General features: G+C 41.6%; 1 protein-coding gene across 4 annotated transcripts in view; it reads right to left on the bottom strand.

The window, feature by feature from the left end:
- Nucleotides 1-22,170, bottom strand: part of LOC100644494 (ankyrin repeat domain-containing protein 6) — a 132,712-nt gene that overhangs the window by 71,587 nt on the left and 38,955 nt on the right. For all 4 annotated transcript variants that reach the window (XM_020865829.2, XM_020865831.2, XM_020865830.2 and 1 more), the window contains 2 exons: nucleotides 21,819-21,924; nucleotides 19,240-19,338 (listed from right to left, as the gene is read on the bottom strand). In XM_020865829.2, coding sequence (XP_020721488.1) covers nucleotides 19,240-19,338; nucleotides 21,819-21,911 — 192 coding nt within the window. In that variant the 5' untranslated portion in view covers nucleotides 21,912-21,924. The remainder of the gene's footprint in view (nucleotides 1-19,239; nucleotides 19,339-21,818; nucleotides 21,925-22,170) is intronic.

The following is a 22,170-nucleotide window of genomic DNA, read 5'->3' as shown; positions in this document are numbered from 1 at the left end:
AACGGTCGTCCGGGGTGCATGCCGATGGCGCCACGGGAAAATAAAAAAACGGCAGGAGGAAGCAGGGATTTATCGCGCGACACGCGTATTTTTCACCGACCAATTTATGCTCGCAGACTGTTCGTGTCGAAGAGTGCACGCGCGGCCTCGCGTGACGCCCGTGTGTTTCTGAAAACACGAGAATCCAGAGAAAGTGATGCATCTTTTTCCGTTTAGCCGCAAAATTAATACGTACTAAGCCTACAGTTTACGTTAAAAGGTTGTCCGATGTTTAACGGCGAGTATCGAGCGGAACTACGAAAGTAGGCAGATCTAACGAGGATTAAGAGCGCTGTCGAGCGATGTATGAAATAAAGAGGGGTTATTCCTCGAGGATAATTTCCCAGCAAGACTTTCGCGAAATTGAACGATTGCTTAGAGTTTTTGCAGCTGGCTACGGTAAGGCTGTTAATATAATCTTCTGTATGCTCCACGTGACTTGGGAATTACGTAGCCTCGTATCTATGTCCCTGCAATTTTATTTCACTCCTTACCGATTTATTGTACTTTATTAGTGTATCATTATCCATGCTGCAGCCAAACTACCTTTTTTTACAGCAATCAAGTCCTACATTCTAAATCGTAGTAAAAAGACCTCTTATAAGCAAATAACATTACAGTAATAGTAGGAAACGTGGTAAGAACGTAGATTATGAAAGAGTAATTCGATGCAAGTTTGATAACAAAACGAATGGATCAATTTCTGTAATCGTGAGAACTGAGACTGCGACAATCTGAAGAAGAATTCGAGAAAACGTTAAGCGTCGATGCTTCTGAATGGGAGGACGTTGCGAAAGTTACTGGTTCACGGTTAAAAGTCGGTTTTTGTAAGAAAACAATTACTCGCGCCACGATTCAGCCAGGGGCGTGTCGCGATACTAGGATCAAGGTACAATTAAGGACGGTTATTAGAAAAATAAAGCAACGATCGCGATATTTCAGCCGAGCGTCGGCATCTAGACGAACCTTAATTAAGCTATACCATTTCACAGCGCGAGATCGCCGCGTTCCAGCGTAAACGATGCAATTTCATTACGCTAATGCCTGTATTTTACCATTGGATAAAGTACTAAGATCGAACCAAGCGGTTTCCGTGTACGAAACTCATTTCGTTCGACACGGCCGAACGCGAGAATCGACGAAAAAACATCCGACCCATCGCCGTTTTCTCACCCCGGCCAAGGTCTCGCTACAATCTTCTTATCTTCTACTCGTTGATGCGAGAACGTTTAATTATCCTCGCTCGAGTACTTAGTAAATTAATGTCGTTTATCTTATGGATACTTCTAATCGGCATAGCGCGTTCAAAACAGTCGTTAAATAGCCGATAACGAGCGGTTACGTTTTATTAAACGAACTTTGTTAGAACCGGTTGCTTATTAAAAGTCGCTTGCGTATTTCTCAACGAGGATTTATATCGCACATTTACACATAGCTATGCATAATCATACACACGAGCGTTCTACCATTTCGAATTTAAGTGGCAAATTACACAAAAAGATCGACATTGATCCATTAAAGATCAACGTCGCGTTAACGCGAGACATATCTCGTTTGTAGTTCCTTTTTTTAAACAATTTACCTTATCTTATCAGAATTACGAATTCTGTTCCGCGTAACGTCGTGATTGCCTGAAAGTGTCACTTTTCCTACCGCGATTGCGTCAAGCGACTCTAACGAACCAACGATATTGTAATCGCTGCCTGAGCCTACGATAATCGGTTGCGATTAACAAGGACGACGTAGGTAGCACAGGCATTTGTTAACGAAGACGTTCATACCTATGCTGATTTATCATTAGAATAACTCGAGGTATTCTTAACGCCTCTGATGTGTCTGGAGAACGCACGTGGTCGAGCGGCGAGTATCCTCCACGCATACACGATGCAACCACGCGATTCTTCTACGAGCTTTACTCGCATTTGCTGCTACAATAGCAACTAATTGGTCGAGCTGGCCGCTTGAAACAGCGTGGCGAGTTAAGATGCCATTGTTCGCAGCCTCGCGGACGAATGCCGTGTCGAAACGATGATTCCGAATTTTTCCGAATCGCTTCGGGTCGAAGAACCGTCAGAAAATAAAAGGATTCTTCCGTACGATATCGATGTTCGAAATGGCGATATTGGTTGTTCGAACGAGAAATCTTTCGCGTCGTGTCAACCACAGTTTCCAGTGTCATCGATGATACTTTAAAAATACTTTAAAGAAAGCCTTCTTCGATACATCGAATCGTTTATCAGCCCGTGTTTCCTAAATTACGGTCGATTTACTCTCGAGATCGCGCGTTTGAAAACCTGGAATCGATGCGGGTCGAACGACGACCAAGGTTTCGAGGCGAGCAGAAGGTTGCACGGTATCAGGATAATAAGAAAACCGTGTTCGTGACTACACGGAAATCGCATGGCCGCATAGTGTACGAGTACGTAGATCGAAATTGCACCGCGTCGATGAGAGAATAGTCTCTGTTCGTCCGCGAACCAGGCGGATTAGCGATTCTCGTTTAAGGCGACGTTAAATGCGTTCGACGAAACGATTCTCCTTGGCTCGAAGAAACGCGCGACTTCCTGGTTAATTAGTTTCACGTACAATGGAACGCAACTTATCTACTTATTTGCACGAAGATTCACTTAATTTTCAGATAATCAGATTTCGAGTCGATGCTCGTGTTATTAAATAAGTTCGAGGTTTGATATTTAATTGATTCATACAGATTAGTTTTGCATGCTCTGTATTTTACCACCTTGTACAACCATTTACAACACACCAACAGGGAAACAGAAGAAAATCGTAAATAGTCGTACCAAATCTGCGTGTAGGAACTGGTGATCATAGCAACCTGATATTTATCTCAACAGCTCGATCAACTCCGATCTGTGAAAAAGGTTGTTCCGTACCTTACGAATTTATTTACAGGAACGAACGTTCGTGTGGATGATTTACTAACATCGATCATCTAGCTTGGAAAATAATTAATCTTGCCATTTAAACCTAGTCTATTAATTTTACTAATAATAGTCTTGCTATTGAAAACCTAGTAGGTTTTCAAGTATTGGGTTAGGCTGCTTTAACGAACAGACGACGTACTCTATGACGTAATCGGTCTGTAAATAATTATTATTTACGACGGTCGAATAGAAAATTTACCAGAGTTTCCTAGACGAAGAAACCGCCTCCAAAACGATTTTTCTCGCTCCTAACCGGAATATATTACCGACAGCCTGCTCGCGATAAAGATGAGCTGATTTATCGTTTAACTGTTACGCATCGCTTCGAGGGCCGTGTTTCGACGCTTGTTCCAGCTTGACCGACATACCGTTGATAGGCAGCTTTATTCGATGCTCTATCTTCCCAAGGGAAGATTCTTCGGCGTGTAGCCTTCGCCCTTAATGGACTGGTTTTACGAGTTCCAAGCTCTCACAATTTACGCAACTTCGACTTATACCCTTTTTATATGGTTATGTACTTTTTGTTGTCAGAATCTCGAGATAATAGACGAACTAACTGTAAGTCTAAAAGAAAAATATCCGAACAGGACGTTGCCGCGAAATTTACGGAAAACTCGCATGATTTCGGATGATTTGAATCCGAAATCGTTCAACGCTTCCTCGCGCGTTACGTAACATTCTACGTAAGAAGCTTCTTAAAAATCACGATAATCGCAGCACGAATCGCAGCCGAGCGACCTTTCAGCGAGCGATTTAAGAATCGTAATAAATTGGGAGAAAAGCTGTTCGACACGCGACACGATGCCAACGCTCGAAAGGCCCACTGCAACGATTCTCACGCGTTATCCTAGACACGCTAACGATAGTGTTCTGGCGAGAACATTATACGTTCGAGGCTACGATCGACGCCAGGGCAATTGCACGACAGTCAAAGTCGCACCTTTGACCCGCAGCCGCGAGTGAAAAGCCGCAAATAATGCCACGGACTCTCGCCCTTTCATCAAACCACCGCAAACCAAGTAGCGGCCATTACAGAACCTCGACTAAGCTTTCCCTCGCGTTTATCGCCAACTCACGCTTATCCGCTGTTACGTGATTTTATCGTAAATTCCTTCGTCGTAAAATAATTAAAAGGTACCATTCTACGTACGATCGAAACGACAAAAATCAAATAAGCCTACCTGGTGGATATACTAACTCCTTTGGTCGTAAAATTCCCAACAGACCCACGGGGAATAAACTTACGAGACGTATCGTTGAATTTTCCATGCCGCGGCTTTGTCTGGAACTAACTCAACATCGCGTACACATGGCGAGACGAAGCAAGAAATCGATCGTGATCGAAGGACGGTTCGTACAGAATGGGGCTGGCTGTCTGTGCGCGAATCGAGATAAATAAAACATCGAAAGGTAGACAGGTAACCGTACGCGTAATCTGAGGTTCGATCGGCGCGCGGCCAGTCTTTATTTCCGCGATAAGTCATCCGCCATCGACGCGTTATAGGAGCGTTTGGCGGGCCGATTAACTCGGACGTTAGCGGCAGTTGCTGTCGCCCCGAGGGATACCTCTGTCGACAAAAGACACGTTCGATCGACCGCTCGACAACACGTGAAATCGTGTTTGGCAACCAGGGCGCCGTGGAGAATCGAAGTTTCTCGCTGACAGTAACCACGTGTAGGTGGACTACGTTTGCGTAGCGATGGACGAAAGGAAGCTTAATAAAGGATAGAGCGACAGAAGAGGCAAGTCGATTCCACGAAATAGATCCATTCGGCGAGAATGGATTCTAATTGGATGATAATTGAATTAACAGGATTAAATTCCACGGAACAGATGATCGTTATCAACGTGGTAAAACAAAAGCGTTTGACGCAAAGTTACTGGAAACGTTGTAACGCAAGTTGCGCTCGTAAACACGCAAGTCTGAATTTTAAGCTTCTTTCTGTTGTGCGTCGCCGTATAACAGAGAAGCGCGTAGAAAAGCGAGAAGCAGAGAATGAATTTTTAAGGATGAATAATTAAATAAAGTAGAAGGAAATACGAGTCTCCTGAAAATTCTAAGAAACATAAACATCGGATATTAAGAATTTGTTGTAAATTAATGGCTACAGCGTGAAACGTAGTACTCGTGGACACACGTGGCTGTATAACGAAAACATTTGATGTTGATCTACGATCTCTCGAGTAATTCTCTCAGTCGTAAATTTCTCTTTTCTTTTTTGTTTCTTTTTCTTCTTCTTCTTTTTTCGAGCATTAGAGCGTATTATCCAGAGAAATCCGTTCTAGAATCCAAACACGCGTTTCATTAAGACGTAGATGGTGGATGATATTGGGTAAGAGTAACCCGACTGCCTCGGTGAGCCACGAGCTAAGAGTGTCTCAGTGGGGAATCCGAACAGCTTGATTTCTACTTGTTGCTTTCAGAATTTTGTTCATACGTCAAGCTTATCGATTGCAAATTACCTTAATAAATTTGACGATTCTAAAGACTGTAATAATTTTATAACGTTTCGGTAATATTCCAAGATATGTGGGAAGAAAGGAAGAGGAAACGTTTGACGCGCGGCCCATGGTAAAACCGAAGGAAGGAAAGTCATTCTCGAGTAACAGGTACGCGTTAACTAAACAGGTTTACAATCTGGATACGTTTCTTCCAGCATTATGCACGCTAATATTCTGTCATCTGCGAAGGATCCTTAATGGAACGTAGCTTATGGTTGGTGCGTTACGAAAACAAAATTCATCCTCCGTGAAGAATTGCATGGAATTTAAAGGAGCGTTCACAGCGACGGGAGCTGGAGCGCATTTTCGTTTCGCGATACAAAATCCGATTAACTTTCGATCGATTTGACGAACTCTCTCGTCTGTTACGAGGTAACTGTAATTCACGGAAAACGAACAAAACCTTCCAAACGATTATTCAACGCGCTTTCCATTTGCAAGAAAGGGAGTAACTGTAATTTACAAAAAATAAACGCAATCTCTCAGACAACGATGAGGTCTGAGAATAATTCAGGCACACGGTTCGTCGCGAAATAGCATAGTTCGCGAGTACACACGCGCAATACGTGGCATTTACTCGTATTCCAAGCTTGCCTCTTCTCGATTTTTCAACATTCCGCCGTTCCATACAACTAGTCGCACTTTGTCAACGCGGCACGGACCATTATCATTTTTACCACGATAGCATGGTGCTGGCGTTCCCTTAAACGGCTGCAACCAGCTCGTACCATCCACGCAGTTACCGTTTCGCGCGTCTTCCACCGCGACGATGCTACACGGCCACGAGTATCTTCGTCGTTGCGTCTCACGCTGCGATCTCATCAACCGCATAATAGACGCGCGAAAAGACCGACGTGCTCGTATTTGACTGCTGCAGCTAACCGAGAACCCGTCAACGTGCGTTATGAAATCTCAAGTGGCATTTCGAGCGGGCCGGAAACGAGGCGCGTTAAAGCACAGCAAGAATGGGCAATGAGAACCGAGTGAACTTCAAAGTCTACGACGAGTCAATGCTGTGAACCGCTTCGTTTTGCTCTTGAATGGTAAATGGCCGATAGAATGGCTCTCTGATCACATGGATTACTTGCTCGCGAGAGACAGTTCCAACACTCGTACACGCCTTTTACGTGCGCGGCGATATTTGTAAAAATTCTCACTTCTGTGAGCGTAATATCGTGTTTATGGCGACGCTTTTAGAAACATAGTTGAAAAAATACAACGTCGTGTTTTCCGTATTTTCTCGGTTTTCTTTCTTGCAAGATGCCGTAATAAAAATTCCTACAGGACATCGAGAACGTCGTGCATCGTGGTAAACATCGACGATACGGAGAAACGAAACCTTAACACGTCTTCTATTTCGTAAGAAACTCGTTCGAGGAGCAAGTAATAACGCGTTGAACTTTCGCGAATGAATTTTGCCGATCGATCGAACGAAGAGGGATAAAAGACGGGAGATAAGACAATTTGTAGGCTGAATCGTAGAACGAAATTGCAAATGCCGACGTTGATGCTACTTTGGCATTTCCACGGATGAATTTGCAAGAGGTATCTTCATCGAACGATAAACATATTTAGTACTATTGAGATATGTATAATTTTGTGTGCTAGACTAAATTGGCCGCGTAGTAGTAGTAACACACGTATGTGAATATGAGTGTGTGGAAGTATGTGTGTGCGCGACGTTTCTAAAAACAGATGAATGTAACTGTTAGGTTGCCAGTGTGGTATGAAAGATTGTGAGACAAAGAGAGCGCCGAGACGCGTGCAAATGTACATCGACGAATATCCTGGAAATCGTTTATTAAATAAATCTAAAACTATTTTAATATGAATTCCAAGTGTAATCTTAGTGTTCCTTTACTTTTATTTCGGCGATTAAGATCCACGATTCTCAACAAGTACATTAAGTTGTGAAAGAAGGGCTTTAAAAGTCACTGCTGGTGATTTTGAAATTACCAAACAAGATTGTTTAATTTCTCTCGTAATTAACCGTAGTATAATGCGTATTATCAAGGCAATAAAAATGAATCATTCGTTTTGTGAGACGCAGTCTGCAATTTAATAACGCACCTAAATATTCTCTTCACAGTCGTCGCTATCTTTTTCGTTAGCCCGCCGATTACACGAGCTTCCTGTTATTCCACGTTTCCTCCTTTCCCCTTTGAATCTGGTTTAATAATCGTTTCATCGTACGAAACGATTCGACCGGCCAGAGAAACTCGACAGATATCGATCCTTTTTTTAACCCGACAACGCATCCGAATAAAACGAAACGATACGCGTAACGTTGTATAATTAAGCGTCGCTTCCTTGTACACATCGGGCCGTGGAAAACGTAATTACCCTGCGAAGCTCATTTTCTTGGACGCTTTAACGATCCTTATTTTCGATGCAAGCGCGTTAAGTATTCGCATTATGCCGGCAGCTGATGCAGAGGAAGCCTCCGCGAAGAAACGGCGCCTCCCCGTTTCAGGATTATTAAACCGCCGTTAAGTCGCGATTAAAGTAAGTCAGGGTTTCTCCATTTACATCGACCAACGTTTAGATTATAGTTTCGACCATAGAATTTTCGAAGGAAACGAGAGAAACGACGTAGATTCTCGCGTAGCTTCGATCGATTGGGAATAGGCTGGTCTTGAATAAAAATTTCCATTGGAATCAAATTTCTGGATATGAACGGACAAACGATTTCAGATTAATTAAGTTTGAAAGTGAATTAACCGGCAACTGGTAAACCGAGAACCGGCAGGGCTCGTTCACCTTTAATCCACTTCTATCGTAATTTGAAAAATGATTAATTCTCTCCCTCCCGTTAACCGGCGTGTAATTTACCTGGCTTTAAAATAAAATGATAAATGTTATTTTCCTTTATTATCGCGATATTATCCTTTTCGTATTTTCAATTTGTTAATTAATTTCTTTCTCAGTTTCCATCTTCGGCCGGATAATGTTAGCAAATTGCCTGATAGAGCATCGACTTTCCGAAAATAACATCATCCCTGATAATTTCTCAATGCGGACGACCAATTTTCCTACATTTTTTATGTTAAATCGAAGGTTGTTAAGAGACGAAGAAAAAACTTCCATCTTCGAAGTATCCACTCGTCTACGTTGCAGGGCAGTCGAGTGGCCATCGATTCCACGATTACCCGAACAATTTCTACCATAAAACAAGGCTGTCGATGTAAAGGAAAAGCAACAGCCTGGATCGGGATGCACCGCGTACCGGCCAAGTAAAAACCAGCATGCCAATCGACCAGCTCGCGACTACTTTTTCCAATCATCAACCGGTACCAATGGTAGATCTTGAAATTCATAACGAGAATACCGACACGTTGCATTCGCGGATAATCGCGTGCGCGTATTTACGTTAAATCGCCAACGAAACTTTCACCTTTCCGGCGAATACCACCGAACGACGATGATTAGAAAATTCTTGCGTGCTACAAGAAGCGAATGCAGAATTTTTTCCAAGCTCTACCGTCTCTTTGTGTTTCTTTCTTCGTCTTGTGGATCTTACGCGTTGCATATCCTTCCCAATTTAACGAATAAATTCGTTAAAGAGGCAGGCTGTAATTATATAACGGTACGTTTCATTTGGTCGAGGAAGGAATTATTTTTAGGGATGTTTTTATTGTTAAGATCGTGAGAGTTCTTTACGCGTTGTAAAATACGAGCAAGTCGTACGAATAAGCGATACAACGCCTGAAACAAGATAATTGAAAACGTGGCGAAATTATTATTTTTATAACGTAGGAAAATTTGTTGAGATTCGTGGAACGATCGTGATTCGAACGATCTAAAAATCTGGAAACACGTTGAAGAAAAGAAAGACTAAAGCATAGAGATTCACGACTACGTAAAATACGACTAACTGGTAAAAAAAATATGTAATACAAGTTTCGAACAAGCTACCATCCTCGTGCCAACTCCGCTAAAACCTAATAAGTCCTGCTTAAAGAAAAAGCGGTAGAAATCAGCCGACGAGTGAAACTGAATTTTTCCATCTATTATGATATGAATCACGGTTTATAATTATTACAGTGGTTCGAGACGCGAACTAGAGGTTCCGTATTTAATGATCAGACGACCGCCTGAAAGACGTAAAGGCCAGTTGTTAATTAACGTCGTCTTCGCTGTATACTTTTTCCTCTCTTTCCTCTTCCTTTTTTCTCTTTTCTTTTTTGGTTTCGCAGCAAAGTGTACAGGTGTCTACCTTTCTCGACGCACGACCAGCCCGTGTTGATTCCCTTAGCAGACGTACACGGTCTTTCGACTTGAAATCCCCTCGACGTGGCCGAAACATAACGAGTTCCAACCTCTCTCCACCGACAACCATCGCGCTACCTTCCTTCGGTGCAACAGGCAAGGAATAAATTTTGCGAACAACGTGGCACTTTTTTACCGTCCCCACTGACAAGTAACAAGCAACCGGGCCAAACAACCATCGCACCAAAAACCACCAATAACACGGCATAACGCGTAATTTATTACGTACACCTTGAAGACGTTCTTAATGAGAAATGATCGGGCAACGGCTCGTTTCGCTTTCGATTTATGCGACAATTTAGTACGAACTTTCCGTTCCGATAGACCGGAAAGTATATGACACGAATGAATCATTTTCTTTTCTCTTCTTTTCCACACTCTTTAAGAATAACGTCGAGGGAGAAAGTACGGCCAAAAAGTCAACTCCGTAGTGGCAAGTTCCGAGGAGTCCGCGTCGCGGAACTTCCACGCGAATTGTCAAAGAAATTAATGCAAGAACACGCCAACAATACGAAGATATAGAGCCGCGATTAACCTGCTACTCCGTATCCAATCTTCAATTACGAATCGCACATAGCGTGCCGTTTTTACCTGAGTTTTCTCTGGCCGTGGTCTTATCCGCCGTTACATCGGTTCGATGCACAATAGGCGACCGGCGCGATGGCGCACCAAGATCGTTGCAACGATGCTCCACATAAAGAGCGATCGATCTCTCGTGCCGTTCTTAGGCAACTACTTACGTGCAATATACCGGGGAATGTATGCCTGAGGTTCGAGATAGCTGTAATTTTCAACGACGATTCAACGCGTTTGTAAAGCAAGATTTTTTGTCCAGAACGCACGTATGCCGCGCCTGATGTAGCGTGAAATTGTTTAAACCTGTTGCATCTACGGACAACGATCTCGCGAATCTGATTTTTATTTATTTAGGATTCTTCGAACGAGATATCCGGCGATTTCAAGTTGTTCGTCTTGCTTCCGTCTTGTTGATTTCAGCAAGGTGTTTCGTTGTTTCGTTCAAGCGTTTCACCGTGTCGCGTATCGTTGGCATCGATGGTGGGGTTTTTACGAGAAACTTAAAGAAACTTAAAGAGAAGTATGGGAAAATATATAAAATAGCCAAAATACGGTACTATTTATCAGAGTGTTTAGAAGGCGACAAAAATCTGTACTCGATTTTCCTTTCTTCAGTCTTGTTACCGGGAAAGCAGAAAGTCGGTGTATATCTTTTAAAGAAATTATTGCTTCGATTTTTCGTTGCACAAAGTGGCTTAGAGCGCGTTAAAATGGAAGTCGATGCCCGAGAGACCTATTTCGCGAGGCCTTTGCACTTTCTCCTAATTAAAACATCCATATCCTTCACGCGGTCGTTCGATCCACGAAAATCGAAAGCGTGACAGCTTTACGACATGGTGTGGCAACTTTGTTAGCCGTAAAAACCACTTGTAGAAAAGTAACAAAAATACTTCGGTTCTGCTAGAATCCTTAAAAAAAAAAGAGGAAAAAGAGCAACGCGTAAAATCGAATAAAATAGAAAGCTATGAGTTTGTATTCTCGATTTTACGTAGCCATCGAATCGTATCTCCTTCATTTGTCGAAGGATTAAATAGAAGTGTGAACAGCGCATAAACGTCACATTCGTTGCCACGAGGTGAATTAATTTTCAGGTTCGCTGAAGCCGATAGAATCGTAAAAGCCAACGAATACAAAGAAAAAGCCAGCTGCCAGTAAGTGCGTGGTGGTCGATTCGCGCGATATTCTGTTCAATTATCGACCAATACCACTCGCATCTCTATATCCCCGATATAGCCATTGTTAACGCAAGATATCGACACAGTTGCTCGGCTTTCACTTGGCTTTCTTTCGAATCGTTTATTTGGAAGGTGCAGTCTATCGAAGGCTGTCACGAGGCCGTCGCTGTCACGAGGCCCTTATCAATTTCTTCAGCGTCGTAACGTCGAACGATCGCGATATCGTCCTCGAGAGCGTTGCATAAAACGAAGCAGGGCCATCGGATCGCGATACATACAGTGTATGCTGGTTTCACAGAGTGGGAGAAGCACACCAGTCAAACTGGTATCATTGTTCCTGGCGCGCAACGACGCATAGGGCTGGAACCGAACAAGCCAAACAGTTCCCGGTTGCATGTTCGAGTGCACCAAACGCACCACAGCGAACAATTTTGTACATCTTGTTGCCGACACAGCCACTTTTCATCTTCTAGTAATTATCGCTGTTAATTCCAGCGACAGAGTAATTATTACCGTGTGACTGCACGGAGTAATTATTACTCGTTTTCGTTCGATAATTTAAAATAATATATTCTTTCGTGAAAGAAAAAGGAATTTTCGATGAATGTTCGTCTGTAATTAATATTCGATCACGGTGGCTGCTAAAAATTCTCGAAAATAAACAATCTTTAAAAGATACAAAGTTGTTGCGCGTGTAAAATACGTACACGCGCTGTGTCTTGTAGATTATAACGTCATTCAATTTTCAAAAGAACTATTTTTAATAATTTAAAAGGCCAGTCTGATCGGAAGCTCTCCGATACCCACTGTAAATACATTATTATGCAAATAAGAACGAGAGATTAATCTGCTCTCTCTTTCAAGATGCAATTAATCCGTGTGTGTCTGAAGTCGCTTTCGAACTTAAATTTGTTAGTAGATTATTACTTCGCCACTAAAGAGAGAACCGAGAAGATGACCGTATGTTGACTTCGTAGTACGGCAACCGGTATTAAATAACGATAGAATCTTAATCAGAGGCTTCAGCAGCTTCCAGGCAACGTAAATCTCGACGTAAGAACTCCTGTTTACCCTTAAGTGTTCGTTCCACTTAGGCCTGGATTGACTAATTTTGCCTCGTTCCGCAACGAATGGCACCTGGAAAATGGTAAACGACGCCCTTGCCTCGGCAAAAGTGGCCAGTTCGCTGAATTTAAAAAGCTAGAGATAACGAGGCCATAAAACAGCCCGATAACGCGTTTAAATTCGCCGCGAATAAATGGTCCCTCGTGAAAATCCATTCCTACAACCATTGCGATACAACTGTACCAATAAATCTTGATAAATACGCACTCGTAATGTTCGCTCGACGAAACGATATCGTCAGCAGGCAAACGATAATAATACGCAGCTGGTAGATATCAACGAGAACGATAGTAGGTATTAATTGGTACGCACGAAGAAGTAATATTTGAAATTTGATGCGCTACGCTACGGTTAAACGATCGTAAACGTCGATTGCAAGAGAATTTTTTTTTTTTTTTTTTACGGAATTGCACCAAGTGCGGCAAATATATAGACAGTAGTAGGCATATAAATCAAAAATCCACAGATCCTTGTTCAACGTGCGAACCTTCGAACTCGAGCACGCTCATCAACACGAATGCAATCTCAGAATTCGACCAACCATAACTCCATAAATCTCAAAGACCGCAAAAACCACGAGGACGGTCCAGGGCATCCTGGGATGGAAAAGTGAAAGCAGAAGAGAGTCACGGGCTTACAGCCAATATTCTCGCTTCTCCGATGTCGCGCCGTGTCGTGTTCCTCGCAGATTATTAGAACGTTGTTAAAAAAATCGTGAAAAAGAAGCGCTAGACACTTGCAAAACACGTACAGGCAGATGTAATACGAAATCATACATCACCAGGCCTCGTGATTAGTTAATAACATCGTATTCGTTATAAATGATCGGCAACGCGGCTGGTAATTAGACCTCAGACCAGTGGTTCGATGATTGATACGGTACAGAGAGATTTACAAGTACAAATACGCGAATCAACCTTCGCGATAACGGCTGGCCAACACCGGTTCTACGAGGATGACGTTGCAATGGCGGCTACCGGTCTGCCATCGTGTTTCCCAGATTATTCGTCTGATCGTTGCTTATGTATAATTACGGAGAAAGTACAGGACGCACGGTCGATCTCTGTCGGCTCATCGTGCAACGCATCCTCGTATTGCGCAACTCCGCGACCATGCACCTTGATTTTATGGCCTGCTAGATGGATGAACGCACGACATCGTGTATGCTTAATGCGGTAAAATATACTTTTCCGTTTAGATGAATGAACATGGAAATCCATTAGTCAGCACGTCCACGCACCGCCAAGACGAATCGCTCGAATTACGTTGTAATTGAATCGAGTCTCGTTAAACGGTGCTACGGTTTGACCCGTTCGAATTGCAACCAACATGGCAACGATCGAAGGAAACCAGAGGACGATATCGGAAATAGGATTTTCGTAGTTTCTACTTTCCATGTGCTCGCCTGTATTTATTTACATACTGATCGATCGTGTTCGATTAAATCGAATTTCGTATCATTTAGCGGCACGAAATAATAGTTTCTTTACGATTATAGAAATCCGAGTAAAAATGCAATGCGTGGAACGTGATTAAATGGAAAAACGAGGGTACGCGCAAAAACTGTATGTAATCACTGTGAGAGGAAATGCGCGCCGAACAGAAATACCTTTTAGAATTCAGGATACAGTATCGTAAATTACGATCTATAAATTATTCATTTATCGCCAATTTATCGCCAATTAAGGGTCAATGTCTGCAGAAAAATTCCTAAAAACAATCTGAAACCTTGGCGCACGTAACACATTCCAAACTTCTTTCTCGATTAGAATCGCTCGTGAACTATTCGAAACCGCCTTCGGTTAGCTCCGCTTGCGCCTTCAAGCTGTACGGCAATCTGCAAGTCTCGGCAATTCATCGATCCAAGGTACCGACATCGAAAAAGAGAAAAAATGAAGAAAGAAGATAGAAGAACACGAAAGGAAGAAAAATTCCCTCAAGGACGTATGATAATCGAGTCCGAGACGAAAAGATAGCCCAAAGACGTCCGACAGACGGATCATGGTCGAAATCCGGTTTGAAAAAGGAGCAATCGCTCCAACACCGCCTATGTTCCTCTAAAACGCTATTTTCAGACCTACCATAATTATAGACCTTGTGCATCTTCGGCCATAGCGGGGCAAGAAGAATGTGTGCCAAATTCCTCGCGGCAAAATCTCGGGAAAAAACGCACGACCCGTAAACCCAACGCCGTATAAATCTTGTCTGAAGAAGAAAAAGAATGACGGAAAGAGGGAGGAACAGCTCCATAGAAATCTTTTGAAACGCGAACGCAGCTGGAGTTTATCTAACAGGTTGTAGCTTTTGGAACGCTATAGCATCGAAATTTATCGGATTTATTCGTCGGAGAGCGTCGGAGATTTCTTTTCATTCACCTTCCTCGATATTTTAGAAGAGTTACGATTCTAAACGAACGCAAACACCAACCCCGTAGGACACGGTTAACTGTGAATCCGGCTTTAGACTCGTTTTTAAACGGCGTTACCAACCGACAGCTTTCTTGCCTGTCCCAATAACCATTATATTACGCTATTAAGGTTACAGTAAATTGTTGGATTAGATGTTTTTAACGATAACGGTGGTATGCTTGTTCGATGCCACGATAAAGCAGGCTCCTCGTTCTTAGTTCAACTCATCGTTTTATAATTGGTTAAATGTTGGCTTGTTCGGTGATTCACGGAGGAATAAATAAAAATATTATACACAGAGGGAAGAAACTCAGGAAATTTCACTATTTATAGCTACTTGTAAAAGTTTTTAGAAAATATTCAGGGACATATCGCGCGTGTGCGTATTTTTGTGTCGTAGAAAAGCTTCACCAATGTTGTAATAAAAAATGGCAGGTTTCTTATCGCAAGCATACGCTTTTCTATGGTAATTAACAATTTGTCTGTCGAGTAGTTTTTACAGTCACCGTAAGTAGAAATTGGAAATGGAAATGAAACATACACTTGCAACGAGGATGCCGTAATGAAATTTTGAGTAAAAATAAGGAAGAGGATCGATTGAATGTTTCGAAAGTCCTGTTAACTTTTTTTTCTTTTTTCTTTTAGAATATTCGATCAACTATTTTACGTAACTTCTGATTCTTTCGAGTTTGGCGCACGACTCGAACGTGATCCTTCAAATTGCCGCGCTTACAGTTGCGCGGTAAATCTAGCGTGCGATTTAGAATACTCGACGCGATTCGTCGTATCCGAGCGAGGTAGCAACGCAACTATGCGGTACAAATAAAAGCAGCACGAGAATGTCGGTAAATCGTCGTAAATTTCATGGTTGTAAATGCCATTCAAGCATCTCCTTTTATACTTCCTTCGGTGCGCCTTTTGCATGCGGTGCACGTCGATAACTTACAGAATTCTTTCGTCACGATACTGCATCGTGATGTGCTTCTAAACGTTTTATAATTCCACCTTCGATCAATTGTAACAGAATCGAACATTCTCGAAACATAACGTACTCTTGAATTTCTAATGTTTATATTCGCCAAACCTTCCATCTCCGTGAATATACGAAAAAATTCTACGATAATATTTCTCATAATTCACATTTCTTCACCCGATTATTCAACGTTGATCATTTTTATTCCGAAGCAGAGAAAAATACAATCAAAAAGTTAGAGAATAGAAAGAGAATTTTATTGAGAATTTAATACCCAAAGAACGTAAAAATGTCAGCTTATCGATTATATGTCAAAGAAAATACGCTAATTTACTTGGTTCGAAGAACAATTTCACGACTCTCGATCGACCGTTCGAAAGAAAGTTCGCATTTCGTCTTTCCAAGTGGAAATTCATCGGTAGAAAAACTTGCTCGAGCTTCTTTGAAAGCGCGCATAATTGTCCGTGCACGTTTCCATAAGCCTCGATAGGCACCCGTGCAATCGATTGGAAAAGGGCATAGATAGGGGGCCGCTGTAGATTTCTACGATCGGACACCAATAAATATCGATCTTTCATTTGCAGATACACAGACAACCTTCTCTCCGTAGCAACGTTCCTTACCGGATTGCCTTATGCAGACAAAAGATACGTGTACATAACGGCCCCGTAGCTACCATCCGCCATAGCCAGTTGCAAAAAAACGGCCAAAGTCGTGGTTCGATGCCGGAAAGATCCCCCCTTTAAGCCGCTTAACCATGAAACCAATTAACCTTTCGATCGATGTTATTCGCGTTTGCATATCGTTGTTCCATATTTTCGTGAGCACAATGGAAGAGCGAGGAGAGACACGAAGATTGGACTAAGAGGTGCGAGTACAGAGAAATTACGAGTCTTTTTTTTCCTTTTTTTTCTTTTTTTGGAGAATATTATATATATAGAATTTTTTAAAGGTCGTAGCTTCGGAGATGCGTTGGGATGGAAGAAGAGGAGAATTGAGAAGGAAGATTTTTGCCATTCAGATTTAATCGCGTATAACAAACATAGAATTTCGTATCACGATTCTGATCATTTTACCGTGCACGCTACAAAAATTTAGTCGTCAAAACAACTACCGTAACAGCGGGAAGCAACTGAAAAATTAATCGAGAGCCATAAAAATAAATTCCTCGAATCCGCTGCGGTCGAAATTAATCAACGCGTTCGTCGTGATTAAAAGGACATCGTTTAAAGGGTTTGACGTTCGCGGTTCGATTTAAATCCCACGAGATACGATCTTTCAGCACGCACGTTCCAGCTTTGTCGATTAACTCTTGTACCGGTGTACGACTAGAAATTCGTAATAGACGAAAAATAATGAAAAAGCGAAGAGAAAGCGAGCAATACTGTGTTCGTACGAGATGCAAGAAGATATTCACGGGAATTTAGTGTGAATATCTGGTGGCCACCAGCGGTGTGCTCACCGATTCTAAATACAGCCACCTCGCAATACCCCTTGCTGGTAGGATCTAGCCAAACGTGTTCTGCGGCCAATGGCGAGAGAAGATTGGCCGTCAGTCAACGCGGCAATGGAAGCATTGTGGCCGATCTGGAACCCAGCCGGATCTTCTTGCACGATAACCGAGACTCCAGACGATCCCGATTGCTTTTTCCGTTCTTTCAAATGAATCATTGTCTTCGCTTGATACCCTAGCGTTCTATATACGAAGTGTCTTAGGATCGCTTAGAAAGTGGTATAATAAGTCAAGAGAAGGGAAGCTGTGCTCTTTTTTAAGACCAACGGAATTCGATCATGTTAGCGATAAGATTTTTCGGCTCGTTAAGCTCTCTCCTTTTTATCCTCTTCTTCTTCTCTCCTTCCTCTCTTTTTTTCTTTCTTAACCGCTCGAGTCCCAAGCAACGCGATCGCGCTGTTTAATTTCTGTGTCGAAAAGTCCAAGTACATTTGAACGCTAAGGACGACTGACGGTATTTTGTATTTCATTGTTATCTTCTGAATAATTTTTATCGAACAAAGCTTGAAATATTTATATATAATATATAATAATACAAATGTATTTCATAAGGTAACGAATAAGACAAACGCAATCACGCTGTTCGGGATTTTTCGACTCTGTTTCTTCAACGATCTCTGGAACTCAAACGGTTAAGAGGAGGATGGTACATTTCTGTCGATTTGATTTGTAATATATAGGAATTTATTTAGAAATTTTCTTTTAGTATTACATTTTTATTCTCTTCGTGTCTAGAATCAATTTTGTAAGCAGCGCTCAATTTTCTACGTATTAAAGTCTACGCGTGTAATTTTCCGTTTAATATCCGCGTCGCGGCAATGTTTTATGGTTGCCCGTGGGTTGTACAGAATCGATGGATAATTATTCTTTGTAAATCGAATTAAGGATTCGATTAAATATCATCGACGACTTTCTACTTACGCGATACGAGCATGAGCTGGAAGACAAGTACGTAAACCAGCAATTACAAGTGTAATTATCCCTATACCCTTCATTAGACGGTGTATTGATATATTGGGCGACTGACGCGTGGACCAACCCACCTAAGCTCGTGAATTATTAGCGAAGCCCGGGTTGCCCGCAGCTCGGAATTTAGGCTCTTTATCCCTCGAATTACACGCCATGATTTTTCAAAATATTTTTCTATCTCTTTCTATTTTACTTTTAACTCGTAACCGGACTTAAATAAAACAGTCTCTTAAGATTATTTTTAATAGGAAGTTATTGGAATTTACGAGACTGTATCTATCTGTATTGTAGTGTCGTGCGGATTGTAAACAAGCGGTTGCTGAGGTGCCAATTATAAACAAGGGGTTGCTGAGCATGGGCTAAGACAGGAGATATGAGGCTAAGACAAAAGACAAGGGGTTGCTAGGGGGCGATAAACGAATTAACAACAGTATGAGTTAAGAAATCAAAGAGTGTGGATTACGTTGTCGAGATAGTATTGTTAGCGTTGTTAAGAGAGAGTTGAATTTGCGTTGAAGAGAATTGTTAATTAATTATCTAGTTGTTTTAATTATTATACGTTTGTTGCAGTTAGTTCGTGTTTAATAACCATTGTTTTCTGTTTAATTAACATCCGTTTAATCCATTTATCATTAATAAACTAATTATAATTATTTACGATGCTACGGTATGAACGAAGCTTCCATAAAACGAAATTTGTCATAGAATTTTGCGCAAGTAAACGAATTAATAATATTCACTCACATTGTCCGCGGCGTTGACGTCGATTTCACGAAGAAGTAACGTTTCACAGACATCCACGTGGCCGCCTGCCGCAGCCAATAAAAGAGGACTTCTGCCATTCTGTAAATGAAAATATATTTTCGATAAACATCGTGGATAAGCATACTCTGATAAATAGTCCGATCTGATAATAAGTCCGATACTCTGATAAATATTACAATGTAAAATAGTTAAAAATAAATAGTTATAAGTAAATGAAGAAATGAAGAAATCAAGGAACTAAAGGATTTGAGAAATCGAGCATCAGCGAAGCTTTCAAATCTATAGATAAAATTAAAAGACTATCTCGAGAGAAGAGCGGAGAAGGAAAGTGCGAACTTTATCGGCGAATTAAGTTTCCCTAAGCATTGCTCGCCGCTCGTGATTCACGAGAGGATCAATTAGCAACGTAATTAATAGGTACCCGCATTTCAGTTTGTAACACACGCATTTCTCGTGTCGAATTAGCTGCTGCGATCAGACAGGACGCAGGCTTAATTAGCCGAACAGGGGCTCAAGCGACGCTACCCGATGCATCTTTGCAACTAACATAGCCGAGTCTCCCCTGATCTTATTATTTACATAAATTTCTCGTCAATTTTTGCATTTCTCCATTCACATTTGACGGAATAGTACTTTTCTATTCTTGAAAGATTTCTTAAATTTGCGAAAAATACGAAGGAAACGTTATTGACACGCGTAATTTCTCGTTACCATTTTATGGCAGATTTTCTTAGAACGTTCAAAGACTTCTCGCTCGTGGAACGAGAGAAAGATTGGAAAACTACAGCGAAGTAAATTTTTCTTTGAACAGAGACGATGCAACGTAAGACAGCGTAGAAGAATTAGATCGAAATTGGAATTTTAATCTCTGTTAGATACTAAATACTGTTTAATGCTAGACTTAAATACTAGACACATTAGTACTACCATATGCCTCTTCCTGTCCGATGTTAAAGACACAGGTTACGCAAATTTAACAAATGAGAGTATACATCATTTTGACACGGCGAGTAACCTATGTATGTTCAGATTTCCTGTAAGGTTGTGGCTCGTTGCCTCGGGTAATAAGAGCGCACTAACTCCGTGTGTTAATGAAGAAGTATATCTTATCCATGCAACCTTAGATGCAGAAAGCGTAATATATCAAATAGTAAATAGTTGCGTATATGAATCAACCGCGTTGGACGTGCAGCCACCATAAATTCTGTTTCAACCAATATCGCGATCCTATGAAACCGTACGATTCGTTCGTCTCAACTAAGAATCACTCGAGAAACGCTTGCCACGTGTAAGATGGCAAGTAAAGCCATAAAGTTTGAAGTTAGAGTGTTCTTTGCAAGTTTAGTAGAAAATACTACATGTAGGTACAACCAATATGACACGAAGATTAGAAAAATAAATGGAATATTTAGGAAACGGAATTATTCTAGCAGATAAGGAGAGAGACGAGCAAAACGGTATAGAATTGATATAGAAAATAAGAATTTGGAAAATGAATTACTAATACGAAACACATATAGAGAGTATATGTATATTATCGAGGAGAAAAAAATAAACAGAGTATTTTATGGATAAAAAAAAAATAAGGAATTCTTCAAGATGAATATCCTTATTTTTAAATTCCCTCGTTCTCTACAGTACGATAAGGGATAAAATGGATCATCGCGAAAAAAGACTCGAAGAATCCAACGAATGTGATTTTATCAGAAAGGAAAGCTATTTTTCTGCCAGTTCGGTCTGAAACATCGATCGATATAATTTCAATTATTCGGTGCATTGGCCGACGACGATGAATCGCGATGAACGTGTCGGCTTCTCGCATAATAAAGCACTTTAGCTCGAAGTTAGCCGCTGGCTGAAGTGGAAAAAAAACCGCACGACGATTAATTTCATCGGCGCAATTAAGGAAGAAGTAATTGTAATGAATGCGTGGATAATCGGGCAACGTTTCCCCGCAGGCTTCCAGACAATCTTTTGACAAATGCACACCGAACACGCTTATCTACATTCCCACCGACGGCGACTGTCACAACCCCAGATGTAAATATGTAATGTAATTAATATACTACATTCTCAGGCTCGTATACCTCTAATGAAACCCAGGCTCGATCAATCTATGACTTGGCGTGCTATAATTAGAAGTGGGCCGAACGGTCATCCAAACTCGTATCTCTAGAAATCTCTTTTGCAAACGATCGACTTCTCCTTTTGAGGATCCTCTCGCACGAGACGAGCTGCTCAGATGCCAAATCTATCGATTCCAAATAATTTCGTTAATTCGATCTGTCATTCTCCAACCTTTGCATAATTTTGATCGATCGTGCTGAATTTTATAATAAGAAACGAGCGTGAAAGAAGTTGCTTACTTCCACAAGTTCATTTATCGCGAGAAGAAGCAACAGCGTTTGTAACATGGTCGACTCTCTGTATCTTTCAGATTATGGAGTTGGATCAATGTGGCTTCTAAGTAATTTACCGCAACAGCTTCGTCGCGACGATACGATAAAAAAATAAGATCTGGTCGATGATAAAGGGAAAAAACGGAGAAGGAGACTCACTTCGTCCGGCAGTGGTTTAATATCTTCGTCGAGGAGTCGCGCAACTCGCGCTACGTCGCCACGTGCGGCCGCCTCGCGTAACTTTTCTGCCATTCCAGCCACGCATCTGCAAAAGAAAAGGAAATGGACTGTCATTAGAGGAATTCGATCTAAAACGGCTGCTTTTCGTGCAACCAGTGCAGATTATTACGTCAAATACGCCGGTATCGCGAGTTTCTTTCGGAACAAGATCATCGAATCGGCGAACGATCTCGGTTTTTCTATGTTTCATCGAATCGGATTCCTTCGAAACGATTCCCTTTTCCTATAGAGTCAACGACAGCGACGATACGATAAAAAGAAAACGAGAGAT

This window comes from Bombus terrestris, chromosome 12, assembly GCF_910591885.1.
Source record: "Bombus terrestris chromosome 12, iyBomTerr1.2, whole genome shotgun sequence".
Lineage (NCBI taxonomy): Eukaryota > Metazoa > Arthropoda > Insecta > Hymenoptera > Apidae > Bombus > Bombus terrestris.
The sequence above is the reverse complement of the archived record's forward strand: the minus strand, read 5'-3'. Positions and strand labels throughout refer to the sequence as shown.